The sequence below is a fragment of the Sciurus carolinensis genome, chromosome 4 (genome assembly GCF_902686445.1).
Source record: "Sciurus carolinensis chromosome 4, mSciCar1.2, whole genome shotgun sequence".
NCBI classification, from domain to species: Eukaryota; Metazoa; Chordata; class Mammalia; order Rodentia; family Sciuridae; genus Sciurus; species Sciurus carolinensis.
This window is the reverse complement of record NC_062216.1, coordinates 54,647,899-54,664,424: the sequence shown is the minus strand read 5'-3', so window position 1 is coordinate 54,664,424 and position 16,526 is coordinate 54,647,899. Positions and strand designations below refer to the sequence as shown.

Genomic DNA, 16,526 nt, shown 5'->3' with positions numbered 1-16,526 from the left:
CTATGGAGTTTGTACTGTAGTCAAATTGCACACAGAAAATACAGATATAAGTTTAAGGTTTCTTAAACTTTGTGCATATCTCAAATAGATTCACATAAGGTCATCTAATAGTGGCCATAAATATGCTATGGGTCAGTTTAATTTACAAAAACGTTTTACAGCACTGTAAAAATAAATGTGGCAAGATTTTTTTCAATCAGGTTGTCTTGTCTGATTTGTCATAGTCCATGTTTGACAAACATTAATAGCTACTATTCGGTATTCAGTCGAATACCAAAAAAATTGGATTCGTCACATCCCTAGTTTTTAAGCCAGTGAAACCCCAGAATCTTATGGAGAAAAGTTGGAAACAGTATCAATTCTATGTGGTGTTCTCCAATTTACCAAAACAAGTAAGACTTCACATGGAGGTACAGAGTAAGATCAACTCTAAAAGTCACACACACGCACACACAAACATCAGGGAATACTGCAATTTCACACTGAAGAGCAACAACAATGATTTACAGAGACAGACAAAAATACATGAAGTACAAATAAGTAATTCTTAAAAATTGGTTTAATCAGGAAATGCAAAGCAACATTATAATATTAACTCACCTTTCTGTAATCCAGTCTTCACTGTTGCCTGAGGAACTGTTTCAACCTGTTTGGACAGAAAAACACAATATTAACAAGGAATTTTTTCATTTCTAATTTGTAGAGGGAAAAAAAAAATAACATTGTCATCAATCTAAGTAGCAAAGAGTGATCAATGTTATCTGAAATCTGAACTCAGTCCCATCTTGTGGGTCAAGTTCCCTGTCTCAAGGTCAGAGAGGATTTAAATCCTAGCTGCCTGTGCTGAATACTAAGTGACAACACACAGCCACATGCTCTCTAGCAAAGACTTCTCCCACCATTCCCTTGGTATATGAAGAGAACAAGATACTTCTTTCCTCAGTGTTTGGGAGGCAGGAGAGGGTTGTTTCTGCAACCAGCCCGATGTTGCTATAAACCCCTCCCGCCCCAAAGACGTTAGGATAAATTTTTACTTACTATGATACTCAGGTTAATGTAACTCACGCCACTTTAAGACCCTTCCGCGCCTGCACTCACAGCTAAGTTGCTGGGAATCAGGACCCTCTCTGTAGAGAGTGCTACAGGGCTCCATACAGCTGGAAGCTCAATACTTTTGCTGCTAGTACAAACTTAAGAAAATAAGTTTGTGATATTGCAAAAGCACTTTCTTGAGTGTCTTATGAACAGTGTCTTGATCCTACATTAGGAGAGCGAGATCAGAAGTTATTCTGCCAATGTATATGTAAAACACGTGGTAATTTGAGGAACCATTGGAATTAGAGAAAGGATGCTATTTGGAAGAGTTCCTGTTTAAGCTATGAATTGAATTTCATGTTTCTTAAAGGATGTGGTGAAATATGCATGTTGAAACACATTTTGTAAATATTTAAGGATTGTTCTAAGCTTTTTAAAAAAATTTTATTTTTTTTTACAACAGGTAAAAAAAAACATACAACAGAACGCTTTTTATAAGATACAATTAGTCATACAAATATAAAATCTTCTAAACAATCACTGATATTCTACTACTAACAGTGGCATTAACAATTTGTCCCATTTTTTGTACTAATTCTGCTTATCCATTTTAAACTAACTGGTCACAGACTGGCTTTGGGAACCAGGTGGCAAAATCACAACTTCATTTTGGTAATGAATACGATAAATTTGCAAGAGCTTAGAATGATTTTTTGGAATATAATTTCCTAAGAATGAAGGTTAATATGATAAATGAATGATAAATTAGTATATTATGCTTAAATTAAGTTAAATAGTCTGGAAATTTTTGTTTTACATATTTATGACATCATAAAGCAGTCACAAAGTTAGCTTTTAATTCTGGAAATTTGAAATTATGAAGGCAATCTTTTAAATAGTCTTCCATATTAAATGGTTTTAAAACTATAAAACTTATTGGAACTAGTTTTATTCAGAATTTGTTTTGTTTCATACCAGGTGTCTGGGCTGTAAAAATGGACATTCTTTCTCTTCAAAAAAATTAAGAAAATTCTGATTGTGCATTTAAAGAACAACCATTTCTAAAAATCTCTTTGAAAAGGAAATTTAACATGTATGTTACTACACTGATTACACAAATTAAACACATTCAGTCAAAATGTACTTCCTTCTTTTTTACCTGTATATTGTTTATCTGACAATATGTTACCAGGTAAGTGCCATTCCATTGGGAAAATAACATTCCAAAAAATCTATGATAGCAACAGAAAAACCAGATCATCTATGATTATCTTTTTCTTAAATAAGAATATAAGTTAATTTGATTCGCTTAAAAAAACAAAAACAATACATACCAGCAGCTTAAACCAAAAATCAAAATTTAAAAAAAAAGGGGGGGGACTGAATCATGGTTCCAAATAAAAATCATGAAAACATGAAATCATTTTGCTCATAACAGAAATATCAAAATAAATGTGAGGGATTTTTATAAAGGTCTTGCACCACTGGCTTCCCATCTCCTGAAGCCTGTTTTCCGTGAAAATGCTTGAAGCAGAATCACAGGGATGGTTATGTTAGATATGGGCACGGGAACCCACCAGGATAGAAGTGTAAGACAGTCCAGAAAGGAAACCAAAGGTGGGGAAGTTTCTCTTTCTTTTAAGATATTGAGAAAAGCCACAACATTTACAAATATAATGTTTTAACTCTCTACATGTAGGAAGCCAACCTGCTCCTTTTTGATCTTCTTCTTTGGCACAACCTCAGCGGATTTCTCTGATTCAGAACGAGTTCTAATTGATCTTCTCTGTTGCTTCTTTTCTACTGAGCCTAAGAAATAATTAAACACATAAACAAACAAACACTCATTTAAGGATGGCTTGATATTCATGTAGTTAAAAGTTGATGAGATTCCTTGCTTTTCTTGCCCATTACTTTTGGGTAATTACACACCATGAAAAAGCTATTAAATACTTGAGTACAAACATAATTTAAAATATATAATTGTAATAGTGGGTAAACTGAGACTGGGATTCACAGAGGATCCTAGTTATACAAATAAAGGGATTTTTTAAAAATCATGAAGTCAAACCAAAACAGCAGAAACACAATTTAGTTTTGAAGGCAGGTAAAAATGCTTAAGTATAATAAGTATAAGTGTAAATAAATATAATTGAGGAGATGAAGGGACTGAAGATATGGATAAAAATGACTTTATTATCCTGTTTACATCAGGAATTAGTGTTTTAAAATTCAATCAGGCCCAGTACAGTGGCATGCCTATAATCCCAGCAACTCAAAGGTTGCGGTAAGAGGATTCCAAATTCGAGGATAGCCTCAGCAACTTACTTTGGCCCTAAGCAACTTAGTGAGACCCTATCTCAAAAAGGGCTGGGAATGTAGTGCAGTGGTAAAACACCCCTGGGTTCAATCCCTGGTAATCCCCCACCCCCAATTCAATCAGTATTACACATTTTGTATCTTAACAAGTGGGCTGAATCAATTCTATATATAAAATGATTAATGGTGTTTGGCGCACTTATCTAAGTTTTGCTATTGTTATTAATAATCAAAGTGAGAAAGCAGAGAAGGCACAAAAACGTGACCAAAACCTATTCACTGATTTTACTACCAAGGGAATTTAATTATACTTTAGAAATAATTAATAATGAAAAGCAAGTTGAAATCAATTATTAAGCTTTTTCATGCTAAATGATAAAACAAAAACTAAGATTTTCAAATAATACAATATTTTAAAAACTCACCTGCACTTTATTTTTGGAAAGAATAAAACTTATACTGAAGACCACAACTGAAAGAATACTAAGTCAGGGATGATTTTGTTCTGTGGCCCCAAGGAGGTAGAATAGACTCAGTATAATAGCTATTCTTCATGTTGTCACTACTTGTACCACCTGACTGGTCCTTCCTAAGCAAGAATTACCTTCTCCTTGTCTCAGGAGGAAGAAAATATTAAGACCACCTATAAAATCAGATGGAAGCTACTCTGACAGAGCCTTCCAGGTAACCTTTACGTTTTCTGATTTAACTGCTCTGGGGCATGTAAATTGGCTTCCTATACCTTAGCTCAAAACCAAAACAAAGACAGACCCCACCAATTTGTTTTTGGTGAGGAGTGGGTAGTTTGATAATAATATGTTTTGGAGTTATGATTACTTTTTAGCTCCTTCCTTTACTCTTACTATTCTTACACTGATGAAAATGTTTACCAAGACAACAGATATTCTCATAGATCCACTAGATCCACCCAAGTATCCTAGAAATCCATTCTTCAGTATAATCACCAATATTCAAGTACTACCAAGCAGACAAAAATGAAAATGAAACTACTTAAAAGCAAACAAAAACCTGTACTTGTTCTGAGGATGACAATATAATTGCAAAATGAAGTGCATATGAGATTTGATCTATTGCCTTACAGAGGGTGGGCCACATGACTTCTTTGCAGTATTCTGGAAACTACCCAGAGAAAACAAGTACTATGTTCATTTTCCAAGAAAGAGAAGGTAAACATCTCTGGATCTGGAAAACCACTCAGAGACTTAGTGTAAATGAATATATAATTCTTTAAACCACAGACACACATTTTATATGGCCCTTAAGTTTACTAAGAAAAGGCTCAGAGATGCTCCTTCAACTGTTAACTTCAGCTGAGATAAGGCAACTGATTTTGGAAGGGAAAACGTGTTTTCTGACTTTTCCACTACTAACAGTTATTTTCACAAAAATGCAAAGTGGCCATTTAAAAAGACAAAATATGCTCAATCACAGCTGGTAATCAAACTGAAACCCAGATCAAAGTTTAAAGCACCCATCCCTAAAGTAAGGTTGCAATCTTAATTTACAACCTAAATTATATGCACCTGCCTAATGAAGGTACTAGGATCCCTTTTTTCCGTTGTAAAGAATTATACCTTCTTCTTAAATGAAAAAAGGAAAAGGAAAATTCATAGAGCTTAAATCTTAGAATGAAAAGACTACATGAAAATAAAATGTTCAGTAGCAGAAGGAAAGGGAAAAAAAAATCAACTCCAGTAAAATAAGACTATAACTTACTTTTTCCCTAGTTAGAAGACTTAAAATATAAAGGTCCTCCTAGTTTAAGTATCACACTTAAACTCAGAAAACAACAGTTTAAAGAGAGGGAACAAAACTGATATGCCTAACTATGAAAAGCTGATGCTAAGAAGTATATTTAATATTAAAAGAAGAGGGTGCAGAACATAGCTTAGTGATAAAGTGCTTACCTACTAGCATGTGCAAAGCCCTAGGTTAGTCCCCAGCACTGCACACACACATACACATACATAAATTAAATATTATATAAGTCCATTTACTCATTCCTTCAACATTGTAATTTCATTTTATTGAATGGTATTTTTTTGTTTTGTATATTTTTAAATTACACAAGTTGCAATCCATTTTCTGAACTTTGTTACTCCCTCCTTTTTAAAATTGTTTCCTTTCCCAACTAGATACTGCATAAAGACATACTGTTTACTATGCTTCATCCAATATATGTCCCATGTCCTCTACCACTACCTCTCCCTATCTTGTGGCCCCCATCACTTGTTTTTAGCTTGAGTACTTTTCAGAACAGTGACTGTTTTCATTTAGCTTTTATAAATCAGAATTTTACTTAAAGTCACCTTGCAAAATTATCTGTAACTTCATGCCTCTCCATCATGGATTTGTCTGAGTTACTACTGATTTAAGATTATTAATTCAAGTCTTAAGACACTGACCCTTCCAGAACATTAAAATGTATATTATGATATAATAAAATATATGTACTTGGTCTCTATCCCCTGGTTCCTGGCCCAGAGCTCCTTAAATTCCTTGCAATTCCCTAAATAACAGGGGTTCTAGGTGCATCCTTTGTTTTAATATTTGAGATCCGTTTTCTGACACAGAGCTCCAAATCTCTTGGGATTTTTCTAGGTGGTCAAGTGTCTTCTGTTCTAATAAGGCAACTCTTGGTGGACCCTACGAAGAGGTTCATCACCAGAAAGACAAAGCCATGATGAGAGGTTTTCCATATCCTCCAAGAAGGGGAGGCAGGCTGAAGGTGGAGTAAATAATTGATTGTGTCTGTGTAATGAACCTCCCATAAAAACCCTGAACCCTAGGGTCTGGAGAACTCTGGGCTGGGGAACACATGGAGGTGCCTGGGGGAGTGGTAAGTCCAGAAACAGCAATGGAAGTTCCATAATCCTTTTCACATACTTTGCCCTATGGGTCTCTTCTATCCAGCTGTTCATCTGTATTTTTTGTAATACCCTTTATAAAAACATAAGTAAAGTAACTTCCTGAGTTCTGAGAGTCACTCTGGCAAATGGCTGGACCCAAGAAGGGTATTATGGGAACCTCAATGTATAGCTGGTCAGTTAGAAGTTCTGGAGAAATCTGATGGAGCGGCAGTCTGGTGGGACTGAGTCCTTAACCTGTGAGGTCTGACACTAACTTCAGGTGGAAAGTGTGAGAACTGAACTGAATCATAGGACACCCAGGTGATATTGGAGAATTAGTCAGTGTGGGGGGGGAAAAAATCCCTACCTATGTAGTTCAATAAAGTGTGTTGTCAAAATACAGTAGGACAGAGTTTGTCTTTTTTTCTTTCTATTATATAGTCCCTTTGTAGGTTTAAAAAAAAATTAAAAGAACAAAAAAGTAAAATAAAGTCTCTTTCAGTTTTCAAACAGCAAGACAATTAATACTTAACTCTTTTCTTTTGGTACCCGAGATTGAACTCGGGGGCACTTAACCACTGATCCACATCCCCAGCCCTATTTTGTATTTTATTTAGAGACAGGGTTTCACTGAGTTGCTTAGTGCCTCACTTTTGCTGAGGCTGACTTTGACTCTCAATCCTCCTGTCTCAGCTTCTGGAGCTGCTGGGATTACAGGTGAAGCCTGGCTTTTAACCTTTTTCTTGATGGCTATGTGAAGCAGTATTACAGAAATACTACTGATAAAAAACTGTTGAAACAAACCATACCACCAGTCAGTTAAAACTCTTCAGATCCTTAGTAAGTCAGTCTCTTTAAAAAATTGCTTATGGTGGTGCACACCTGTAATCCCAGCAACTTGGAGGCTGAGGCAGGAGATCATAAGTTTGAGTCCAGCCTGGGCAACTTAGCAAGGCCCTGTCTCAAAATAAAAAATAAAAAGGACTGGGTTTGTGACTCAGTGATAGAGAACCCCTAGGTTCAAGCCCCAGTACTTAAAAAAAAAAAAAAAAAAAAAAAAATCCAAGGACACAACATTACTGACTATAGGTATTTTTCCTTTAAGAAAGGATAAGAGACTGATCTTCAATTCATGTATCTGTTAATCAGAGAATAGGTTACATCAGGACACCCAGGTACCTCCAGCACACCTAGGAATAATGAAAAGTGCTCTGGTATCGGCATATTGTTTCCAATAGAGGATCAAGGAAGAAATGGTAAGAATGTGCTAAAAGTAATGGAAATATAAAGCTTTTATTCTCACGGAAAGAGAATCAAATGGTACATTTACTCACTCATACATGTTGACTTTACAGCTATACTCTTATAGAATCAACCCATTATTTAAACTCCTGTAGGAAAAAAATAACTGTTACTATGAATAAAGCTCTCTAGCTTCTAAGTCATTCTTTTCTACTGATAATTGCTTTATTAAAATTCAGTTTTTAAAAATATGATTTACCCTTTTTTTTTGAGAATGGGGTCTTGTTATGTTGCCCAGGATGGCCTTGAACTCCAGGACTCCAGTGATCCTACTGCCTCATCCTCCCAAGTAGCTGGTACTACAGGTACACACCACCATAGCCAGCTCTATAATTTACTTTTGATAACAAAAGTTTCTTAGGATCAGAGCTACTACATTATAGCAGAAAAGAGCAATGACTTCTCAAAGTGAATCCATATACTACTCATTCATACCCACCTGTTGGACCAGATGTTGTTTCAGGAGGTGATATATTCTGTGTTGGCTTTTCATTTCTCTGGTTTGGTGAAGAAATTATAAGCCTGTCTTGCCCCCTGACACTTATTTCTGTTTTGTTACCAATTCCCTTTAAAATAAGGCAAAATAAAAATAGGTGATTATCTGGCAAATGACATCGCAGGCTTGTAAAGATGGCTTACCTTGATCATAATGTGCTTGAATTTATAAGGTCTTTAATTACATTTACTATATCCTAACTAGTATTGGAACAACTTTATTAAGTCATCACAGGATATATTCTAAAATGTAACAATGAAATGATGTGGAAGGAAAAAAATTGATCTAAGTCTAGGTGATAAATATTCCTTAAAAATGAGCCTACGTTACCCCATTTTCTGTCATAAACAAAATATTTCTGGTTTGAATTATTTATTCCTTTACATATATAACAGTAAGAGAATTCCAGTCATTTTCTTCTGGCAAAATATTAAAGATAGAAATGTTGACATGGCTTAAGAGACAAGAATATCTTTAAATTCAGAAATGTGACCAAAATGTGACCAACTAAATAATTCGGAGAAAACAAATGGTAGGTACAATTTATTGAGGCCTCAATTTAGATATTTTTAATGTAATGGAAAGAAGTAAATAAGTAACTTATTAATGTGTATTTTTGAAATAGAGTTTTTAAAATTCAGTTTTATCTCAAATCTTAAACAGCATTCTTGGGGGAGGAGGAGTGACAAAATTCAATTTGTGCATACAGAAACACATAAAACTAGCTCCAAGAATAAAGCAAATCTGCATTTTAAAAAGGTGCAAAATATTCATTTATGATGAAAAAAATCAAGTAGACACTGCAATTTAAGCTTCAGTAAGTAGTTTAACCTTACAGAAATCTGCTGAATTTATGGGCAGAAAAAGATTAATTAAGATAACATATTACTGCTGGGCATAGTGACACAGGCTTGTAATTCCAGCAGCTCAAGAGGCTGAGGCAGGAGGATGGCAAGTTCAAAATAAGCCTCAGCAACTTAGCAAGGCCCTAAGCAACTCAGCGAGACTCTGTCTCTAAATAAAATACAAAAAAGGACTGGGGATGTGGCTCAGTGGTTAAGTCCTCTGGGTTTGATACCTAGTTAAAAATACATACATATATATATATATATACACTAATGGGGCATCCCTATATTTAATTAATTATTTTAATGTTCATATGACTATGTTTGGAAAAAAAACAGCACAGAATTCTTTAAAGTGCACAAATGTGAGCTACAACTAAATCAAAATCACAAACCCCAAATTATGGGGTGTTGGTGAGAAGGTATATAGGTATTACTAAAGTCAAAAAGAGTTTTAATGTCTTAAAGCTAAAGTGTAAGTGCCTTAAATAAAAGCCCAGGGCAGCCTGATGGAGGCAATCGGTTTGTAGAGGCTGTTTCTACCCATTACCCAAGTAATCACCACAATTATTTAAAGGTGGGACAAACATAGTACTGGAATATTTCTAAAATGCAGTTAGACAACCTAAGCCAACAGGAGTCTAATAAAACTGCTGGTTCAACCAAACAGGTCAGCAAGCAAAATTATTATAGTAGTTTTTATAACAATGGTTAATTCAGATAACTGAAAAAAAAATTTTTAATAGAAGCACACTTTGCAACAAAAAAACCTAACTATAGGGGTTGGGGATATAGCTCAGTTGGAAGAATGTTTGCCTTGCAAGCACAAGGCCCTGGGTTCAATCCCCAGCACAACAAAAAAAAACCAAAAAACCCAAAAAAAACAACAACCAAAAAACCTAACTATACAAACTAGAAACAGGCAAACTGCCGAGTTTTTTTCCATGACTTTTGGGAGCTAAGCTCAATTTTGGCTACATAGCTCAAGATTAATCAACTGCAGATGGGATTATTACAAAAGAGGAGAGAAAAACAGTCTTTTTGCCTATGTATTTTTTGCTGACAGAGTAAACGTGACTATATATTTTAAATGTGGTAGATACAAAGAGCATTTAAATCTGTCCTTATGTTGTTATTTTAAATGCCAAAGTTGACTATATTTAAAATACCATTCCCCAAAAGTCCATAAAAAAAAGAGGTTACCTTTGTTGAGTAAACAAATTGATCGATGAATTTCCCATCTCCTGTCGCATTCTGAAGAGCAAATACTTGTTCAATTTTCACAACTGGAGACATGTTACACTTCTGTAAATCCAGGCTCCCTTTGTGCATTGTAATGGAAGCTGGTAAGGATTTCCGAGCAGCTGCAGTTTTCCAAGCTATTTTAACAGGAGGTGGTTCTTCTTCTTCCACGCTTGTGTGCCGCCTCTGGCTCTGTCTCCGAATCTCAGTCCTTGACTGTGAGGAGGCCACCTCCCCAGTATCAGTCTGTTCAGGCTGAGTATTCAGCACAGATCTGGGTCTCCGGGTTTTTTTAACTTCGGTCTTGGAGGCAACATTCTTTTTTGCTTGAGATAAAACCTCTTCAGGCTGTTTATCGATATAGATGAAAGTATACTGTTCTATTCTTTCTTCTCGAGTCATTTTCAATGCTTTCTCTGCGTGGGCAATGCCAATATCCCATTGGGCACGTTCTCTTTGTGGTCGGGGTTTCCGAATCTTTAAAAGAGGTACAACCATTATGTAACATGCTTTAATCTAAGAGGTAATTAAAACCAGTATGTATCTTGTTATCTTTCCAGTATATATATTTTGAGTTCAAATAAGTGAATGTTCTAACTCCATAACTTTGACAAGTTAGTATTACTCTAATAGAAGGCATAAAGGTCTATTTTCTTATATCCTTCCTTTGACCACTCTGCTGCACAAGTCCCCTAAAAGGGAGTCATCTTTCTCATTCATATTCATAAAAAGCTATCAATAACAAGGGAAGAGAGAAGAAAGATTACAGAAGATTACTTTTCATGGTCAATTAACATTAGCATTAAAAATGACACCCAAAATGTGTCATTTTCTCTCAATTTTTAGGGAATGGGGGTAGGTAAGTCAGGGAGCTGTGGAGATCACAACAAAGATACCTGCAGAGAGCCAACATCTGAATATGTGCTGCTAGTCTGTACCATAATGCAGACAGGGACAGAATGAAGCAAAAGGCATGAGCAGAAGGAACATTGACAAGATGAAGAAGAACAGGTATGTATGAGAGAAAAATAAGCCTGGATCACAACTTCAACAGGTCTTTTAAGTCTAGGACTGATCAGAAGAATAGACTGTCAAAAGGCAAAAAAGCTCAAGGTGTATGAGATGACCAAAATAGGTACAGAAGTATAGGAGGTGACTGAAAAAATTAGGAGTTATTCAGGTAGCTAAATTGACAGAGACAGAAATTAAATAATAAAACTATGAGATGGTATAGTCTATGTCGAATATTGATGTTTAAATCTATAAAATGTAAGTCTGTTAAAATTAATCAAAAGTTTGACAAAACTTAGCTTTTAAAGTATAAAAATGACAAATTTCTGAAATATAAGAGACCCATATTGTAATTACTTAAAATCTCTGGGCTGGGCTGGGCTGGGCATGTAGCTCAGTGGGAGGACACTTGCCTAACATGGATGAGGCCCTGGGTGCCATCCCCAGCACTGCCAAAAACCAAACCAAACCAAACCAAAACAAAACAAAAAATCCCAAAAGCCTGACCAGACAGATTATCAAGAATTTACATCAAATTTCTATTCACTACCATAGCAAACATATTTCCTGGTTCCATCACTTGTACAGTCTTTATTTTCATAAAACAACTTTGTTAATTAAGAACAAAGAGGAATTTAAAATCTCTAGGCTGGGGATATAGCTCAGAGATTTGCCTAGTATGCAAGAGGCCCTGGGTTTGAGCCCAGCACCACACACTCACACTCACACACACACACACACACACACACACGTAATTAAATAAAAAAATTTAAAAAGAGGAATTACTTAACAATACCATAGTAGGAAAATGATTAAAAATCCCTGGCAAAATCCATATTTCACTAATGTACACTAAACTTAAAATTTACAGAATTGTATTAAGGTATAACAGTAATACATTGTTTCCTTTGTTTGTTATTTCCACAATCCCAGAGTGCTGGGGACTCAAACCCGGGCCCCCAGCATGAGAGGCAGGGACTGTACTAGATGGGCTATATGGCCTGCACTAGTAATACATTGTTTATATAACAATGTTTTTATGTAAACCTTATTAACACACAAACTTACTGATTACTTACAATTATTAAAACTAAGCTTAAAAGAGTTAAAAATAAATCATTCTAACAGTTGTCTGAATTCAAGTATAAAAAATTCTTCCAAATTATTAAATCCTTTAAAAATATATTATAGACCACCACAGTCATGATGGCACATGCCTGTAATCCCAGCAACTGAGGAGGTTGAGGCAGGAAAATCTCAAGTTTGAGGCCAGCCTCAGTAACTTAACAAGATCTTCAGCAACTTAGTAAGACCCTATCTCAAAAGAAAAAAATAAATTTAAAAGAGGACTACAGAACTAACTCAGTGGTAAAGTGCCTCTGGATTCAATTCCCAGTACCAAACAAATTATAGGACTGGGTATGTAGCTCTACGGTGAAGTGTCTCATCAAACCCAAGGCCCTGTTTTTGATCTTAAGCACCCAACAACAACAAAATCAGACTAATAAAAATGTTAATAAGCTATTTAGTTACCTTTTGCTTTTCAGAGTGATTGCTGGCTTGTTTGGTTGCCTCAGCCAGTAATTCTTCATACTGTTTATGACCTTTATATTCCCGTACCCGCTTTTCATGAACCCAAGCCCTCTCTGGTTGGTTGCTAAAAAATTGGACATGATATTCCCGGGCACCTGTAAGTAAAAATTTTTATTAATCATTTCAGAATGTAAGCATCCAAACACACTGCCAAAAGGACCTCTACCCCAGGTTACTCAGTATTACTCCCATTAAAACCCAGACATTTTGAATTTTCCAAAGATATATCCCAATACCTACCAATTATACAACTAATCGCTACTATAAAAATCACTCCAAATGATTAAAATCAGTGCAGCAAGTTATAAGAGAAACAAAAGCAGAAATTCTGCTAATTATCAGATTTATTTTTACTTATCTCCTATCTTTCTATAAACACATTGGGGTATAAATTAATAATGTTTCTTTCAAAAAATCTACAATATGTTTCCTTGGACTTTTAGAAGCCAAATACTGATCAACTCGCTCTTCTAAGCTAAATAAATGTGAGGTTATTTCAGGGATTCTGTGAGGTCAAAACCATTTTCATAATAATTATTTGTTTTTCTCATTATGTTGACTTTTACGCTTTTGCTAGTGCAAAAGCAATAGCAGAAAAGACTACTGGCATCCTAGCACAAACAGAGACAAACAGAAGGCCCCAAATTTCACCAGTGTCACTGTGTTTTTCATAGCCATAAACTGGTACTTTAAAAAAAAAAAAAAAAGTCAATTTTACTTTATATCACTGTTGAAGCAGTAAAAATTATTAATTTTACTAAATTTTGGGTCTTGAATACATGTCCCCTCAATATTCTGTGTGATGAAATGGGAAGAATGAATAAAACACTTCTGCACACAGGAGTATGATTGTTGTCTTGAGAAAAAGCATTAGTGTGATTGAGAGGCAGGGTGACTTGGCCACGTTTCCATGGAATACCATTTTTACTAGAAAGTGTGACTGAAAAAAGAACTACAGTAATTCAAACTTGAGTATTTGGCAGGTATCTCCTTGAAAATGAGCTTTCTTATTTTAAGGAAAACAACACTGTTTTGTGCCAATAATAAAATCTGATCTTTCAAGCAAAATTAGAACTCTGGAAAATTTGTCTTTGCTCCTATGAGTCTCCTAGGTTCCTAATAATCAATTTTCTGATGAAATAGAAGGGGTATTAATTAATGTGATTTAAAAGAATATCTATAAGGGAATGGGTCAAATTTGAAACAGTCACGATTCAGGAACCAAGAATTCTTAAATGGGCAATACTTGCAAAGTTTTACAAAATCATGAAAGATAAAAGATTCATACAAAGTACAAGTAAAACCAGTGGATTTTGATGTAACAAGGTACAAAAAGTTCACTCAAATTATTTCAGATTTCACAAGGCAATTAACCCACCATTTGTTGAACTTTGGTTAAATATCAAAGAAAAACATCCACGATTATCCGAAAAGGTTATTAAAATACTGTTCCCTTTCCTTACTGCAAATGTGTTTATGAGGTAGTATATTTACTTCAACTAAAACAATAAATTATGACAGAATGTAGAAGCATCAGAATCCAGCATCTTTGTTTAAACCAGAGATTAAAGAGATCTGCAAAAATGTAAACAATACCATTCTTCTCATTAATTTTTTTTTGGGGGGGAAAGTTTTCATGAAAATTTAATTAATATAGCATAAGGAATTATTTTAAAATAAATTAGTAAAATTTTAAAAATTTCTCAGTTTTAACTTCTTAATAAATAGTAAAAGATACAACCTACAAAAGCTATAAACAAAAAACTTTTGATAAAGTAAGAAGAGTCCAAGGACTGTGACAAATGTCTATAATCCCAGCTACTTGGGAAGCTGAGGCAGGAGGATTGGAAGTTTAAGGAGGATCACCAGCCTTGGACACTTAGCAAGACCCTGCCTCAAAATAAAAAAGGCTGAGGATGTGATGCAGTGGTTAAGTGCCCCTGGGTTCAATACATGTTACCAAAAATAAATAAATGTAAAAAAACTTTTTAAAAAGGAGGGGGATGTAGCTCAGTGGTTAAGCATCTTTGGGTTCAATCCCTAGTACCGCAGTCTTGGAAGCGCAGTGGTACTTGGAAAGCGTGATCCAAAGAACAAGCCAGACTGCACCAAACTTAGTAACAGAGATGAGAGTAAGCATTTAGAAACTATGATAGCAATTTCATATTGTCATGACACCTAGACATGATTAGGGGTCCTGTATTCTGTATTGGGGTGGGGTAGGGGCTTTTGTTTTTTAAAAATAAGTTTTATTTATTTTATAGAAGTATTGGTCCATGGTGGACTAAAAACTTTAAAAAGAACAAAAATTGGTCTTTTACCTGAGATAATCTGAAAAATACTATTCTAGAGAAAAAGTATCAGATGCACAGGAAAATGAAGGAAATGGTCTTCTCAGGGAGTCCATGATAATTCAGGTAGGGAGAGGAAGACAAAAAGTGGATGTGACTAGAAAAACAAAGAACTTACAAATACAAAGAACCCAATCAATAAATGGGCCAAGGAACTGGACAGACACTTTACAGAAGAAGACACACAGGCAATTAATAAATATATGAAAAAGTGTTCAACATCTCTAGTAATTAGAAAAATGCAAATTAAAACAACTCTAAGATTCCATCTTACTCCAATTAGAAAGGTTATTATCAAGAACACAAACAATAATAGATGTTGGCATGGATGTGGGAAAAAAGGCACACTTTTACATTGCTGGTGGAGTTGCAAATTGGTGCAGCCACTCTGGAAAGCAGTGTGGAGAATCCTCAGAAAACTTGGAATGGACCCACCTTTTGACCCAGTTATCCCATTCCCCAGTTTATACCCAAAGGACTTAAAATCAGCAAACTACAGTAACACAGCCACATCAATGTTTATAGCAGCTCAGTTCACAATAGCTAGATTGTGGAACCAACTTAGATGCCCTTCAACAAATGAATGGATAAAGGAACTCTGGTATATATACACAATGGAATACTATTCAGCCACAAAAAAGAATAATATTATGGCATTTGCAAATAAATGGATGGAATTAGAGAATATCATGCTAAGTGAAATAAGCCAAGCCCAAAAAAACCAAAGGCTGAATGTTTTCCCTGATAAGTGGAGAATGATATCTAATGGGGGTTAGGGGGTAGGGAGTAAGAGAAGAATGAGGGAACTTTAGATTATGTAGAAGGAAATGAGAGGCAAAGGGTATGAAAAATGGTGGAATCAGACAGACATCATTACCCTATGTACATGTATGATTACACAAATGATATGAATCTACATTGTGTACAACCATAGAAACGAAATGATGTACCCCATTTGTGTACAATGAATCAAAATGCAGTCTGTAAAAAATTAAAAGATAAATTTAAAAAAATTTTTCAGATTAAAAAAAAATGAGTGCAGGCTGAAAGAGAACTGATGTCATTATCTGAAATCTATTATAGTTTAGGTTTTACACATTTTATAATACATTAATGGAAAATTATCTAAGGAATTATTTTGGAACCAGATTAAAATTTCATATGCAAAATAGTCTATGAGGAGATAAACACACACAACCTGGATTTCCACATCTGATCTGAGAAGGAAGAACTAAGCATAAATCTAATTATAAAAAAATCAAAGAGTATACTCCCACTGAGCTATATCCCCAGCCCTTTTAAAATTTATTGTTTTGAGACAGGGTCTTGCTAAGGTTGCTGAGACTGGCCTTAAATTTGTAATCCTTCTGCCTCAGTTTCCCAAGTCACTGGGATTACAGGAGTATGCTATAGCACCCACAGAGGAAATGTTTTCATATAAGAAAAATAAAGGAAAGATAAA

The 16,526-nt window shown here is 35.0% G+C and overlaps 1 protein-coding gene across 7 annotated transcripts in view; it reads right to left on the bottom strand.

The window, feature by feature from the left end:
* Positions 1-16,526, bottom strand: part of Nsd3 (nuclear receptor binding SET domain protein 3) — a 103,561-nt gene that overhangs the window by 40,954 nt on the left and 46,081 nt on the right. For all 7 annotated transcript variants that reach the window (XM_047550458.1, XM_047550461.1, XM_047550460.1 and 4 more), the window contains exons 5-9: positions 12,654-12,808; positions 10,071-10,586; positions 7,966-8,092; positions 2,744-2,844; positions 601-646 (exon numbers count right to left, since the gene is read on the bottom strand). In XM_047550458.1, coding sequence (XP_047406414.1) covers positions 601-646; positions 2,744-2,844; positions 7,966-8,092; positions 10,071-10,586; positions 12,654-12,808 — 945 coding nt within the window. The remainder of the gene's footprint in view (positions 1-600; positions 647-2,743; positions 2,845-7,965; positions 8,093-10,070; positions 10,587-12,653; positions 12,809-16,526) is intronic.